Genomic DNA, 15,712 nt, shown 5'->3' with positions numbered 1-15,712 from the left:
TCAGTAGGTGATCTTTTGGAAAAAAGGCAAAATGGGAGAAGTTTCAAGGTTAGAAGTAGTACCTTCGTAAGTGAATGGCATTCCAGTTATTGCCTATGTTTAGGCCATCTTTTGATTGAAGTTTGTAGGCTCCTTGTCCCACTACCTTGGTAATGAGGTATGGGCCCTCCCAAGTAGGGGCTAACTTGCCAGCTCCTGTTTCCTTAGTATTTTGAAATACTTTCCTCAGAACCCAGTCGCCAACTTTGAATGTACGAACCCTGACGTTCTTGTTGTAATGTTTGGCTGCTTTCTGTTGATATGCGGCATTCCTGATTGCCGCCATGTCTCTTACCTCGTCTACTGTATCCAGGTTATGATTAAGTAGTTCCCAATTGCTCTCTTCTGTGGTCCATTGGTATCGGGCAGAGGGAACTCCTGTTTCAGCTGGTATTACCGCCTCACACCCGTATGCAAGGGAGAATGGGGTTTCCCCAGTTGGGGTCTTCGAAGTGGTTCTGTATGACCACAACACTCCTGGTAGTTCATCTGCCCATGCCCCTTTAGCTTTCTTGAGTCGTTTTTTCAGTGAATTCATTATTGTTTTGTTTGACGATTCTGCTTGCCCATTGGATTGAGGGTATCTAGGAGTCGAAAAACTTAGTTTGATTCCCCACTCCTTGCAGAAGTCTTGGAAATCAAAACTGATAAACTGTGAACCATTGTCTGTGACAATCTCCTTGGGAACTCCAAACCTGCAAATGACATGTTTCCAAACAAAACTTTTTACCTCGCGGTCTCTGATTTGGTGGTAGGCTTCGGCTTCCACCCACTTGGTGAAGTAGTCTGTGACAGCAAGCATGTAGACTCTCTGGCCTGGGGCCGTTGGTAGTTTGCCTACTATATCCATCCCCCATTTCATGAAAGGCCATGGGGATAGAATTGAACTTAACTTCTCTGGAGGGAGGTGGGAAGTTTGGGCGAACCTCTGGCAGCTGTCGCAACGTCTAGCATAGTCAGTAGAGTCTGCTCTCATAGTCGGCCAGTAGTAACCTGCAGTCAGTGCTCTGTTGGCCAGGCTGCGACCGCCAGAGTGGTTACCGCATTCCCCCTCATGTAACTCCTTGAGGACATACTTGGATTCCTCTTGGGTGATGCATTTCAAGTAAGGCCCAGAGTATGATCTCCTAAGGAGATGGCCGTCCATGATGCAAAACCTTGCAGCTTTGACTTTGAGCCTTCTAGCTTCATTTCGATCCTGTGGCAACTCATCGTTAGTTAAGTACCTGATTATTGGTGTCATCCAGGTCTCTTCTGCATCTGTAACCGCTATCTCTGAAGGCTTTGTTTTCCATACTGCCGGCCACTGAAGTAACGTTAGGGGTATTGTCTGTGCATCCTTGGTTGGAATTGATGACCCTAAATTGGCCAAGGCATCAGCGTGCCCATTCTCGAGTCTGGGTACCTGTTCAAAACTAACCTCGGTGAACTGACTTTGTAGTTCTTTTACATGTGACACATAGGCTGCCATCTTCACGTCTTTGGCCTGGTAGGTTCCCTGTAGCTGGTTAACTACGAGTTGGGAGTCTGATTTTATCGCAAGCTTCTGGACTCCCATCTCCTTTGCCAGGTTCATTCCTGCGATTAGGGCCTCGTACTCTGTTTCATTGTTGGTGACTTTGAACCCACACCTTATTGCTTGTTGGATTAGGTCACCTTCTGGGGAAGTGAGAACAACACCAAGTCCTACTCCATTCATGTTGCTGGAACCATCTACTGATAAGGTCCATTTGAGTTGGCTATGTTCCTGTAGATGGAGCAATTCTCCTTGTGCCTGCACTAAGGTGTTAGGTGTAAAGTCAGCAATAAAATCAGCCAGTACCTGAGATTTGATCGCTGTCCTTGGCTGGTAGCTGATGTCATGTTCGCTTAACTCCACTGCCCATTTGGTCAATCTCCCAGACAGCTCTGGTTTGTGAAGAATATTCTTCATTGGGAAAGTTGTAACCACCACAATTGGGTGGCATTGAAAGTAAGGTCGCAGCTTCCTGGCTGCAGTAACAAGGGCAAGGGCTAGCTTCTCTAGTTGGCTGTATCGAGTTTCAGCATCGAGCAATGACTTGCTTGTGTAGTAGACAGGCAGCTGCTTACCGTCTTCCTCACGAACAAGTACTGCACTTACCGCTGTCTCTGAAACAGCAAGGTATATGAACAATTTCTCTCCATCTTTTGGTTTGGAGAGCAAAGGTGGAGAAGTGAGGTATCTCTTCAGCTGTTGTAGAGCTTCTTCACAGGCAGGTGTCCACTCGAAATTTTTCCCCTTTCGTAGAGTGGTGAAGAACAAGTAGCATCTCTCGGAAGACTTAGAAATGAATCGGCTAAGTGCCGCCACTCTACCTGCAAGCTTCTGGACGTCCTTTATGCATTTCGGGGAAGGAATACCCATCACCGAATTGATCTGATCTGGGTTGGCTTCGATCCCCCTTTGAGTCACCATATAACCTAGAAATTTTCCAGAGGACACACCGAAAGAACACTTAGCCGGGTTTAGTTTCATATTATACCTCCTGAGTACCTCAAATGCTTGTTTGAGGTGTTCCAAGTGTTGTTCTGCTACTAAGGACTTGACCAGCATATCATCGATGTAGACCTCCATAGTGTCGCCTAGCATGTTGGCGAACATTTTGTTTACGAGCCTCTGGTAGGTGGCACCTGCATTTTTTAGTCCAAAAGGCATGACTTTGTAACAGAATATACCTCTTTCCGTGACGAAGGCGGTTTTCTCCTGGTCGTTTGGATGCATAAGGATCTGATTGTAGCCCGAGAATGCATCCATGAAGCTCAAGAGTTCGTGGCCGGCTGTGGCGCCTACTAGCATGTCGATGTGAGGTAGTGGGAAGGAATCCTTAGGGCATGCTTTGTTCAAGTCTGTAAAGTCAATACATACCCGCCACTTACCATTCTTCTTTTTAACGACCACCACATTAGCGAGCCAATCTGGATAGTGCACTTCCCTTACAGATCCGATGTCAAGTAGCTTCTGGATCTCCTCATTGATCACCTTGTTGCGTTCTGGTGCGAATTTCCTTCTTTTCTGTCTGACCGGGGTGTGGGAAGGGTCTACCTGCAATTCATGAACTATTATAGAGGGGTCTATCCCTGTCATATCTGCATGAGACCAAGCAAAACAATCAGAATTAATGGTTAGGAATTCAATGAGCTTTTCTCTGAGAGTAGGAGGTAGTTGTGCTCCTATTTGGACTTTGTGCTCTGGGATGTCGGGGTTAATTTGGACTTCGTCTAACTCCTCCATGTTCGGTTGGTTGAGGTTTGAGTTGAGGGACACTTTGTTCTGTAATTGCTACAAGGGCTTCTTGGGAGCCTTCATTGTGTTCTTGTAGCAGTTCCTGGAAGCTCCTTGGTCTCCTTTGATTTCCCGTACTCCCCAAGGTGTTGGGAACCTCAATACTTGGTGGTATGTTGATGGTACTGCCCTCATCTCATGGATCCAAGGTCTTCCAAGGATCATGTTATAAGCTGATGGGCAGTCCAATACCACGAAAGTGGTGCTAAGGTTAACTCCTCCTGCATATACCGGCAATACGATTTCCCCCAAGGTATACTTCTGTTCTCCACTAAATCCTATAAGGACAGTAGAACGTCGGCAGATGTTTGATTCTTCTAGTCCCATTCCTAGCAAGGCATGAAGAAATAAGACATTAGTGGAGGATCCGTTATCAATTAGTATGCGTTTAACTAATACATTTGCAATAGTGAGAGAGAGGACAAGAGCGTCATGATGAGGGTTGACGAGCCCTGAGACTTCGTTGTCAACGAAGCTGATGGTTTGGTTGGTGAAAGTTAGGGTCGACGCCTCTGTTGAGTGGGCAGTTGGATTGGTTGTGATTCGTGCACTTCTTTTGGCTGCCGAGTGGCTTACTCCACTCACTTCAGAGCCACCTGTGATCATGTTGCAAGTCAATGTTGGAATCGGCTCCTCTGGCTCTTTGGGTCGGGCATCTCCTTGGGACATGGTTTTCTTGCCTTTATCTGTCAGTAAGTCGGTGAGGTGACCCCTCTTTAGGAGCTCAGCAACTTCAAGCCTGAGGGCAATGCAATCTGCAGTAGTGTGCCCATGGTCCGAGTGGAATTCACACCACTTGGAAGTATCCCTCTTGTCGCTTGGCGTCTTTGTCTTCCCTGGCCACCTTACCGTGTTACCCATCCCCTTCATTACAGCAATCACCTCACTTGGTTCAATGTTGAGGTTGTATTCTGGAATCTTGGTACGGATGGGTCCTTGCGGTTTCTCGTTTTGACGATTAGGTGGAGGGTTGAATGGCCTCCTGTTCTCCCTTGGAATTGGTCGTCTGGTTGGGTACGGATCATTGCTTCTGGCTTCTGACCGTCGTTCGTATCTTCTGGAGTGACGGTCTCTTGACCTATCTTCTTGTGAATAGTATCTGTTCCTGTGAGATTCGTCTTCTTCCCACCTAATTTCAACCCAAGCTCTGGAAAGGACATCCTCCATTGTTGTGCAATTGAACTTGGTGAGTTCTTTGTACAATTCCCCATCTGGCAGTAAACCTTTCCTGAATGCATCAACTGCTGTCTCCTGGTTGCAGTAAGGAATTGACACCTTCTCCCGATTAAATCTTCCCACATATTCTCTGAGTGGTTCACCTCTTCGTTGTTGGATTCGGTAGAGATCACCAGAGAGTTTCTCCAGCTTCTTACTGCTTGCAAATTGCTCGACAAAGGTGTCTGTGAGCTGGGCAAATGAAGCGATTGAGTTATGGGGGAGGTTAGTGTACCATTGCAGAGCTGGGCCAATCAGACTAGACCCAAAACTCTTGCACATACACGCTTCCCGCAAGTCCCTTGGAATCGTAGCAGTAAACATCCTCTGTTTGTAAGAGGCTATGTGATCGTCCGGGTCAGAGGTGCCGTCATACATCTTCATGTTGGGAAAAGTGAACTTTCTGGGCATCTCTACCAGAGCAATTGCATCGACGAACGGAGAATCGGCATAGCTTTGAGGAAGACTCTTCTTGAAGGGGGTCGGGACTCCTGGAATTCTAGTGATCAGAGCCTCCATTTCAGCCAGCCTCTTTGCTAAAGCTTGCTCTAAAGGGGTACCTGTATGTGAAAATAATAAGGGATTAGAAGCCATGGTGGGTTGAGTAGGCATAGGGAAGATTGTAGGCATAGCAATAGTAGAAGATGAGTAAAGAGGAGCAGCCATGGTCTGCTGTGGAGTGAGAGGTTGTTGAAAGGTATGTGTTGGAGCCATGAATGGAGCACTTGCGGATCCTGTCCCTACTTGGCTGGTGGTGAAGCCTGCAGTAGTGTTGTGAGGGGGTGTTGGGCGATTAGATGGTCCTCCTACTTCAGAACCGTTGGGAGGTGGTCGATTGTCCCCCAAACTTTGTCTTCTCGGAACCACCAACTCGGTAATTCTTTCTTGCAGTAGCATGTTCTCTGCCCGGACAGTAGAGTTCTCCTCCTCCAAAGCTCTCAATCTTTCGGCGTTTTCTTGCATCTGGGCAGTGAGTGCAGCAAGTTGTGATGAGAAATCCACAGAAGCGTTGGACATGTCTCCTTCCATGGTACTTGTCTTTTCGGTAGTTAGTGGCCGACCCCCTCCTTCTAGCGCCAAATTGTAGACGGTAAAACGTCTACGGGTCGGAAAGTCTGACAGTCAACGGGTCGACGGTCAAATGTCTTGTCGGGTCGGGTCGGATGCTTCGGGGACCGGCTACGTGTCGAAAAGAACCTGCACACAAAAAGAGAGAAGAGATCGTGAAGCCTCTGGGACACCGGGATGGTGCCGGCCTAAGGGGGCTCCGACGGTCAAGTCAGATACTCGGTCAAATATAAATAAGAAAGTCAAAGTGGGCAATAGAAGGGTAACCGTCGTCGGAGTGCTTAGGTGTCGCGGCTCGTGAAGTTGTCGGAACAGATCCCCACGGTAGTGATTTACTTACGGTAATTACGAGGGTGATGGTGATGAAATATTGGCGTTAACTCGCTGGTCGTAAAAGAGACTAGCAATAAGGTGCTGGTCGTAAAGGGGTCAGCAATAAGGTGCTGGTCGTAAATGGATCGGACGGTGAGGATCGATGGATGGATGATGACGATACGCCAAGCGTCTTATCGCTAGGTGAGTGATGCGGTAAGGGGGTGGCCGTATTAAGATGGTGATACGGCCAGCTAGTTACTGCTGGATGGGTGTTACGGTCAGCTCGTTACCGTTGGATGGAAGATATATCAGACCAGAAAGCTCTTGTGCAATAAGGTGATGGTCGTATGGTGTCGATACGGCTAGCTAGTTATCGCTCGATTCGTGACTACCAGACTCTTATCTCCAAACTTCTAAGATGAAGAGTCAGAGACTTTGAGAGAATCGAAAGACCTTTGAGATGCTTATCAGAGAGTAAGTGAGTGGACAGAATGGATTAGACTACTCGAGTACTATTGTCGAATGTTGGATGCCATTGTCTGAGTTTTGCTTCTCGTATTTATAGTGGTGGAGAGGGATTGCCTTGATGACAACCAGCTAGTAACCGACGTATTTATTCCGTGTCATTACTCCTGAGAGATACGTTAAGGGCCAGAGGATCTGACCGTCAGATGAATATTCGAATTTCTCGAGGGACGGCTAAGATGTTACCGCGTGTGCGGTAAGCTACTGGCTGGTATCACCCGTCTTTAAGTGGCAGATACGGAATATTTACCACTAGTGCGGTTATGGATTGCGTAATAATCCTCTGGCCGTAAGATTGCCTAGTACTGGCAGGTGGCTATCGCGTGACACGTGTTAGATACGCTTAGTGCCCAACGGGTATGGATTCGGTGGCCCGAGTAGCGACTCGGGCCATTATCGGGCCTTCTTATTTAGCCTCGCGGATTTTATCCTTACGAAGCGGTTGTTCATAAATTCTGCGGGCACCTCGTGGGGCGGAAATTTGCCCATACAGTACTACCTATGTAATACTTAAAACTATTTTTTGCATACCAATCAAACTTACAGAAAAAAATAAATAAAAGGATGCTTCTGATGGGAGTCCAACCCATGACCTATTATGCACAGACCAATCAAACTTACCAACCGAGCTGGATTCCGTATAGTGATCTAACAATAGTCTTCTCTCTTTCTCTCTCTCTCTCTACATGTTTAATTAGACAAAGAACAGGAAAAAGTAGGTTAACCAAAAAGGAATAGAGAGAGACTCCCCATAACCGTTTTCTGAAAACCCTCCAAGATTTTCGTTGCTTCTCCGGCGAAGGGAGGACCCTTCGCCGGATCCCTTTACTTTTCGTTTTTAATAAATATTTATTTGCTTTGTTGGTCTTTAGGGCCTGTTTATTTGATCTATAGGATCTTTTTTGTTGTTTTCGAGTTTCTTCCGGTTCGAGTGTTTGATCATGGACAACTATTTGGTGTTTTTTCAACAACTCACAAGTCTCTTCATTTACAGAGAAATCTCAGGAGATGTGGACTTAGTCACACGCAAATCTCCGATTGAACATGATTAATTTCAACATGGTTACTTGTTCAAGTTCAAAATCTTTATGTTCAACTTAGGTTTGAGAAGATAGGGAGATTTTACTTCTACTGTGGATTCTTGGGTCATTCCATATAGTATCATCCCATCAGGCTGAAACTCATGGATCTCTTGGAGATCAAGATACTGCAGTTGTGGGAAACAGAAATGAGAGATCAGGGTGAAACTCAAGCTTCAGGTTACATGGAGGAAGATGCTGACCTGACAATGGGCGTAGGATCCCGACTGATGGCGGTTCTCCGATCAATCCAATTCGTGGTGGGGAAATGGTTACACGCTTTGACCCGCTCAAAGTTAGTTACTCAACTACGTGAACCAATGGCGAAAATGGTGAAAATGGTTCGTGTATTCATGATAGTGGGGGGAACCACTAAAGGCACACAGGAACTATTACCTTCTTCTTCATAGGTAGTGGGCATAGGGTTACTTTTTTGTGCTTGGTTCTTTCTTTTAACTTCTTATTGTAATTCATCTCGGTTTTGCCTAATTAATGAAGTTATCAGATTCCACAAAAAAAAAAAATTAGACAAGGATACTATCATATGTAACTTCTTTGCGCCTCTCCTTCAGCTTAAACTTGTGTCCTACCTTCCTTCAAAACATAAGAAAAATATGAATTAGTAGAAGCCACAAGAACAATTCTCAGTCCAATATGTTGCCCACTTGGAGTTCTATTATAGTAAATCAAATCTTAGATCAGATAAAATTGGCCTCTGAAATATGATATCGATAAAATCTTAAAGTAGAACGAAGAAAATATATATGCCTTTAGAACTGACAAAAGGAAATTATCGTACGTAGAAAAATGTGATGCCATTTTTGTTGGGTAATGGTGACGTCGAATGCACCTAATAGAATTTATTTTAGAAACGATTTACATCACTAGGCAAAGGGTAGGATTGCGTGCACAAACCCAATATAAACCAACAAAGGAAAGCAGAGGTTACTTTATTCGCTAACTTTTATGTCGTTGATGAAGATTGATTTAGAATCCCAAGTGTGACTCCTACTCAAGGGACACGAGCATGAACCAATATAGGCACCAAGTTGCTAGCTAGAATATAAGCAAGTCCCAATTTGCCTTTCCATGATAGCACGAGAGAGTGCAATGATGGTGTGGTCGGGAGAGACAAAGATTAGAAGAAGAAAAAAGATTACTGACAATGACAATTTCCTGACGACCCTTATTGACGAGGAGAGAAAATGGTGGTAGACATTGGGAGAAACAAAAAAGAGAAGTCCAAAAAAATTAATTCGAAATTTATTCCGCTAAATTTTTTTGTTCTTTTTGAGTAATCAACTACTATCTACGTTAGTCATTACAAGGCATTGATACTTTATAAAGATGTGATAAGCACGAAAACCGCATAAGTTAAATTTATCATGAAAGAGTCCTAAAGTCGAATAACATGAAAGACAGAAAGAGACTTACAACCTGACAAAACTTATTACATTATTTATACCTATAATTACCCAAGTTCAATAACCATGGACTCCACCTCCAGTGGTAATCGAACCCAGAACTTCCAGATTTTCGGAGTTTATGTCAACACCTTCGACAATCTAAGTGTTGATTAAACGGTAACCTAAGGCCCTAAACCCGTCATAAGTCGGGACTGGAACCCGGTAGGTTGACCCAAGTGGTCATCCCTACCCATAAACCCTAAATCCCAACTGAAACTCATTCTCTCTCTCTCTTTCTATACCATACTCCCGTCTCTCTCTCTAATAAAAGTTCTCTCTTCCCATCTTTATCATCTCATCCCTCAATCACAACCATTTTCTTCAGGTAACATCTCTCTCTCTCTACATATCTATCTATCTATCTATTTCTCCCTTTCTCTCATCAATCTCTCGGCAGTATAAAGGGTTGCAGTCAGCCGTTTTAGTTCACCTTTCTCTTTCGGTAAAACACCCATACCTCTCCATCGTTAGGGCATTCGTTTTGGGTTCTATTTTAAACATATGAAGCAGTAAAGGTTCAATATTTTACTATTTTGATTGGGTTACTTTGTGATTCTTACAAACATTAGGGTTCACTATTTGAAAAAACAACACAGTTCTTACTTTCATCATTATACTTGTTAAAGTTTCTTTTTTTTTGTTGGATTTGATAGATTAATAGAAGAACTTGAATCTAAAGCTTAAATGGGTGGTAAAAAGAGAGGTTCAGAATCAATTGAAGAAGTAGAGGATGAAATTCAAACATCAGATGAAGAAATTGAATTGAAACCTGAAAAAAAGATGTCTAAGAAAGGTAAAAAGGAGGAGGATGAAGAAAGTGAACCCACTTCGACGACGAATCCTGTTTCTGTTAAACCCATGGAAAGGAGAAAGAAAAGGAAAGCATTGGATAAAGAGAGGCACAGAAATAGTACTGGAAATGTGGAGGTGAAGAAGGTTAAGGAAACTAGTGATGAAGGACATAATAAGATGGATGTAGCCGAAGCACCTTCGAAAGTTTCTTCTTCAAGTAGTGCTTCTTGTTTACCTGAGTTTCACATCAGTGTTTTTAAAGATTTGGCTTCAATTGATTTGCCATCTAGACTAGCAGCAGCTGAAACCTTGGTAAGGGAGCTACAAGAAGTTCAGAAGGCCTATGAGAAGCTTGGTAAGCAGGGAGCAGATAATACTGGGTTGCAATTGGAGGCTGAAAAGGATGATGGTCTTCAGAATTGTGCCACCTCTTTGAGATATGCTATTCGAAGGCTAATTCGTGGAGTTTCTTCCTCAAGAGAGGTTACTTCTCTTTCGTGGTTATAATTCTTGTTCGTCTGGTTCCATTTGCATTTTTATTGTTTATATATGGGATAAATGCATTTGGATACTGTTGTTTGTGTACTTCATTGCAGATTGCTAACTCGTGTTGTTTTTGTATTGGTTGTTGTAGTGTGCAAGACAAGGGTTTGCATTGGGGTTGTCTCTTGTTGTCGGTACAATTCCTTGCATCAACTTGGGTGCCCTGATGAAACTAATAACTGATATATTAGATGTCAATTCATCAATGAAGGGTCAGGTAATAGCAAAACACTACTTCGCTCTAAAGTACATTAATTTGTGTTATGTGTATCTGGATGTCTTACATGCAGTTGATTTCTTTTGCCATTTCAGGAAGCAAGGGACTGTCTTCTGGGCCGCCTCTTTGCTTATGGTGCTCTTGCAAGATCTGGACGGATAGCTGAAGAATGGATTTCTGACAAGAGCTCTGCTTATGTCAAAGAAATCTCGAGCTTGGTTATTGCACTTGCTTCAAAGAAACGATACTTGAGAGAGCCAGCTGTCGCAATTATTTTGGACTTCACGGAAAAGGTATACATTTCGGTTTTCCCTGTTACAAAATGATTTTTATTTCTGAACATCTTTGCTTTGTCGGTATTGATTTACTGGTTGCTATGTATACGGGAAGATATTCTTTTTGTGAATTCCTTTGTCAATTGATAAGGGCAAGGGCCACAGAGTTGCATGCAGATTACCTCTCATTTTTATTTGCGTATATACATATGTCATATGAGTAGCAAAAGATTTGTGCCTGAATTAGTCTAAACCAAATTATAATAATCACCTTTAGGTGTTATTGAACTACAATCGCCTAATTTTGCTCATAACCGAAAAACAGAATCCATGATTCTCTGAACTTATGAAAAATTAAATCTCGAGGTGCCTCTGAACAACACGAAGTGCTTAGAATTCCTACTACCGATATATGTTAGTTTTCATTTTGGAATTGTTCTTATTTTGAATTTGTAGTAATCAATTTAGAATTTACTCAATTCTGTATTCTCCCAGTAGTCAGTATGCTGTTATTATCCATAGAGTGTGTTCCTAGTTCCTTTTTCAGTCTGATTTCATTAATCAGTTGTGATAACTTTTCTTGTTTTTCAGTTGCCACTTGAAGCCTTATCAAGTGAAGTTCTTCAAGCACCAGGCATGGTTGAGTGGTTCAAAGATGCAACTGAAGTTGGAAATCCGGAGGCATTACTTTTGGCCCTGAAGCTGAGAGAGAAATTATCTTCAGACAATGAGATATTCAGTAAATTATTGCCATATCCGTTTAGCCCGAATAAAATGTTCACTGCTGAACATCTGCCCTCCCTTATCCTTTGCTTCAATGTATTCTCTACGCACATCTTTGATATTTGTCTTCTGGATATGGTATTGAGAAGGACACTTTAACACCTCAAGTCTTCTTGACCTTGTTTATTGTATTGCAGGAATCAACTTTCTGTCAGCCTCGAGTTCATAGTGTGTGGCCTGTTTTAGCAAATATGCTCTTGCCAGATGCATCGACACAAGAAGAAGATGCAATTTCAGGTTCGAGTTCCAGTAAGAAACATAAAAAGAATCGCAAGTCTAGTTCTTCTGAAGAAGAGATCGCAAAGAACCTACGTTGTTTTGGTGAGATTGTTGTTGAAGGATGTCTTCTTACATCTTCTCATGATCGAAAACACTTGGCTTTTGATATTTTGCTTCTCCTCTTGCCAAGGCTACCTGCATCATGTGTCGAGATTATCCTCTCCCACAAAGTTGTCCACTGTCTGATGGATATCCTCTCAACCAAGGATTCTTGGTTGTACAAGACTGCACAATACTTTCTGAAGGAAATATCTGACTGGGTAAAGAACGATGATGATCGACGAGTGGCGGTTGTCGTGGCCTTACAGAAACACAGTAGAGGAAAATTCGATGGCATAACTAAAACAAAAACAATCAAAGATTTGGTTGGAGAATTCAACACGGAATCAGGTTGCATGTTGTTTGTTCAGAATTTGGTAAGCATGTTTGTAGATGTAGGGCGTGCATCTGATGAACCATCGGACCAAAGCCAGACCACAGATGACAATTCTGACATCGGCTCTATAGAAGAAAAGGATTCTGCTGGAATGGGAAACCAAGATTCTCTGAAGAGCTGGGTTATAGATTCCCTCCCTCGTGTTTTGAAGGATTTGAAAGTAGATCCAGAGGCAAAGGTCCGGGTGCAGAAAGAGATACTGAAATTTCTAGCTGTTCAGGGTCTATTTTCTGCATCCCTTGGCTCGGAAGTGACGTCGTTTGAATTGCACGAGAAATTTAAATGGCCAAAAGCAGCTACATCAACTGCTTTGTGCCGTATGTGTATTGAGCAATTGCAATTATTACTGGCAAATACACAAAAAGAAGGCACCCCCTCGTTGCCGAATAGCCACGAAGCAAATGATCTCGGGTCTTACTTCATGCGGTTCCTCGGCACATTATGCAACATTCCTTCAATTTCTATCTTTAGATCCTTGAGTGAGGAAGATGACAAGGCATTCAAGAAATTACAAGCAATGGAAACTCATCTTTCTCGACAGGTATCTGTATTTTCTTTTGCTTTCTTGACTTGTCTATGATAGTTGGCTAAAAAAAGCAACATCATTCTGAAAATGAAAACAAAATTTTGTGCATGATGCAGGAAAGGAATATTGGTCCTGGAACTGATGCAGATAAACTCCATGCATTTCGTTACTTGCTCATACAACTCTTGCTCCAAGTTCTCTTACGTCCTGGAGAGTTCTATGAAGCAGCTTTAGAGCTCACAATGTGTTGCAAGAAGTCGTTTCCTTCCCCTGATTTTCATGATTCTTCAGAGGAAGATGAAGATGAAAATGAAGAGAATGAGGAGAAGGAGATACCCGAATTAATGGACGTTCTAGTGGATACCCTGCTTTCTTTGTTACCTCAATCCTCTCCTCCTTTACGCTCTTCTGTTGAGCAGGTAAAAGTGTCACATTTTTTTCTCATGTTTTTGCTGGATGTGTATACTTTTTTCTACAGACATCCATAAAAGATATTTATGGAGAAGAAATGATATTATCGCTTTGAAAGTTTGTATTTTTGTTTATGTTCTCTAATTTGTTATTGTAGGTTTTCAAGCTTTACTGTGAAGAAGTTACAGAAGCAGGACTTGTTCGGATGTTACGTGTGATAAAGAAAGATCTTAAACCAGCTCGACATCAGACTTCAGATAGCGAAAATGATGATGACGACGAGGATGAAGACTTTCTTGGTATTGAAGAAGCTGAGGAAGCTGATGAAGATGACGATGTTAAAGCTGGTGATAGTGACGAATCAGACGATGACTCTGAGGCAGTGGCTCGAATTAAGGCTTCTGGTAAAGAAGTAACTGAAGCTTCGGAAGATGAGTCTGATGGTGGGATGGACGATGATGCCATGTTTCGGATGGATTCTTATCTTGCACAAATTTTCAAGGAGAAGACCCAGGCGGGGGGTGAAACTGCTCAATCCCAGCTTGTCCTGTTCAAACTCCGTGTCCTCTCACTGTTGGAAATTTACCTACACGAAAATCCTGGTAAGCAACCTTAGCTTCGCAAAACTTTAATACTATAATGTTTGTTACACTTAAAACACCCCAAGATTTGTCTTGAATAATGTGGATTCAAGCCGACATCTGATATCCAACAGTTTAGTCTTTTTCAACATTTGACTCCAAACTATAAAACATATTTAATCATCTTTTTTATAACTGTCTGTGACCACCTAATTGGGTAAAAAGATATCTTCCGTTGCACTTAGTAAAATAATTGCAAGGCGGCTCAGAGTTAGCCCGATCCTGAAACCAAGTTTGAAGTTTTCTACTGAGCCAGTACTTTTGGATAAGCTTTAAATGTCGACGATGACTGACAATGTGGAACCCATCTCTTGGTATTTTCAGAGCTGTACCTGGCATACTCTGGATGCTTCTTACTTCCCTCACGATAAACTATCTTTGCTAGAACTTATAAGTTAGACCTGATGTTCTCTCTTTACTGTTTTGATCTGATACAGAGACATTCATCAAGCTAATTCCTTCTTTGTTTATTTCATAGGTAAGCCGGAGGTTGTAACGGTTTACTCGTACTTAGCTCAGGCATTTGTAAACCCACATACAGCAGACACTAACGATCAGCTTGCACAACGAATATGGGGTATCTTGCAGAAGAAAATATTTAAATCAAAGGAAACCCCAAAAGGTGAAGATATCGAAGTCTCTACTCTTGAATCTTTATTAAAGAGAAATTTGAAATTAGCCTCAAAACCATTCAAAAAGAAGAAATCAGCTGCCACTTTGTCGAAGAAAAAGCAACAGGCTTCTATAGCTAGGCACAAAATGGTTATATCTCTTGCTCAGCATTCTACATTTTGGCTTCTGAAGATTGTACGGTCAAAAGATCTCCCTGGGCATGATCTTGAGAAAGTTATAGAGATATTCCAAAAAGTTTTAGTCGATTACTTTGATAGTAAAAAATCCCGACTGAAACCTGGTTTTGTAAGAGAGGTATTCCAACGTCAACCTTGGCTGGGACACAAACTCCTCCACTTCTTGTTAGAAAAATGTGGGTGTGCAAAATCAGAGTTTCGGCGAACCAAAGCCCTTGATCTGGTCGATGGAATATTGAAATCATTGGTTTCGAAAAAGGAAGGCACAGATGACAAGGCTACGCTGACGAAGACCTTGAAAAAGCAAATGCCATTACTTAATGATCTAATATCTAAGCTGGTTATGGATATGCCGAAAAAACAGCCATTGAAAGCTCAAGTTCGCCGTTTCTGTACCAACACATTCAAGGTACTTTTGATGCTAAATCTTAATGAAGTGTTTGTTAAAGCTTTAGACAAAGAAGCCACGGAAGCTTGTGAATCTCTATTTAAAGACTTGTTTCTCTCTTTGAAGAAACCCCATCAGTAGTTTTGATTTAGTTATCACAGTGGGTATCTGAAAGCTGTCCACTCATCTTAGAGAACGATTGGTTAATTCAGACAAACCCTTAAAGGAAATTTTGTCCTCTTTTACAACAAGTGAATTCTACAAGTGAAGAATCTGAGCTTCCCATGTGAGCAAATTTGATGTGGGGATCAAATGCTTGAATCCTAGATTTTTTTTTTTAATCAAACTTTTAGTTTCTTCTTATTCATTGTAATGGTCTTAATTTTACCAGGAATTATAGTTGTTTATCTCTTAAACATTTAAGAATTATAATGTTGTTAAATCTGTTTTGGTTTGGTTTTCCATTACTGTAGAATCTTTTTACTTCATCCTGAAGTTCTGCAGTTTACCCAAGTACAGGCAAATCATGGGGCAGTCATGGCCTCAAGTTCATGATATAAACAGAAAGACCTAGCCACAGATTCGACCAACACAGCTAATG

At 42.3% G+C, this 15,712-nt stretch overlaps 1 protein-coding gene across 3 annotated transcripts; it reads left to right on the top strand.

The window, feature by feature from the left end:
• Positions 1-8,249: 8,249 nt before the first annotated feature.
• LOC147565251 (uncharacterized) lies at positions 8,250-15,573 on the top strand. Of its 3 annotated transcripts, none has more exons than XM_086651738.1 (9): positions 8,250-9,336; positions 9,665-10,286; positions 10,438-10,563; positions 10,659-10,856; positions 11,430-11,657; positions 11,759-12,877; positions 12,979-13,281; positions 13,431-13,875; positions 14,393-15,573. In XM_086651738.1, exons 2-9 carry the CDS (start codon positions 9,696-9,698, stop codon positions 15,250-15,252), a joined length of 3,870 nt encoding a protein of 1,289 aa, XP_086507864.1. In that variant the 5' UTR covers positions 8,250-9,336; positions 9,665-9,695; the 3' UTR covers positions 15,253-15,573. The 3 variants fall into 3 exon arrangements, with proteins under 3 accessions (XP_086507864.1, XP_086507865.1, XP_086507866.1); XM_086651739.1 differs by having other exon boundaries at positions 9,153-9,453; XM_086651740.1 differs by having other exon boundaries at positions 9,155-9,526.
• Positions 15,574-15,712: the final 139 nt, after the last annotated feature.

This window comes from Eschscholzia californica, unplaced genomic scaffold (genome assembly GCF_041429995.1).
Source record: "Eschscholzia californica isolate CP2 unplaced genomic scaffold, dmEscCali1.0.p SCAF_1, whole genome shotgun sequence".
Lineage (NCBI taxonomy): Eukaryota > Viridiplantae > Streptophyta > Magnoliopsida > Ranunculales > Papaveraceae > Eschscholzia > Eschscholzia californica.
The sequence above is the reverse complement of the archived record's forward strand: the minus strand, read 5'-3'. Positions and strand labels throughout refer to the sequence as shown.

Excerpts from the sequence above, each read along its gene's own strand:
- LOC147565251 (XM_086651738.1), top strand. The coding sequence starts at position 9,696 with ATGGGTGGTAAAAAGAGAGGTTCAGAATCAATTGAAGAAGTAGAGGAT. Across the intron at positions 10,564-10,658 it reads ATTCATCAATGAAGGGTCAG|GAAGCAAGGGACTGTCTTCT; the intron begins GTAATAGCAAAA and ends TTGCCATTTCAG. Across the intron at positions 13,876-14,392 it reads TTACCTACACGAAAATCCTG|GTAAGCCGGAGGTTGTAACG; the intron begins GTAAGCAACCTT and ends TTTATTTCATAG.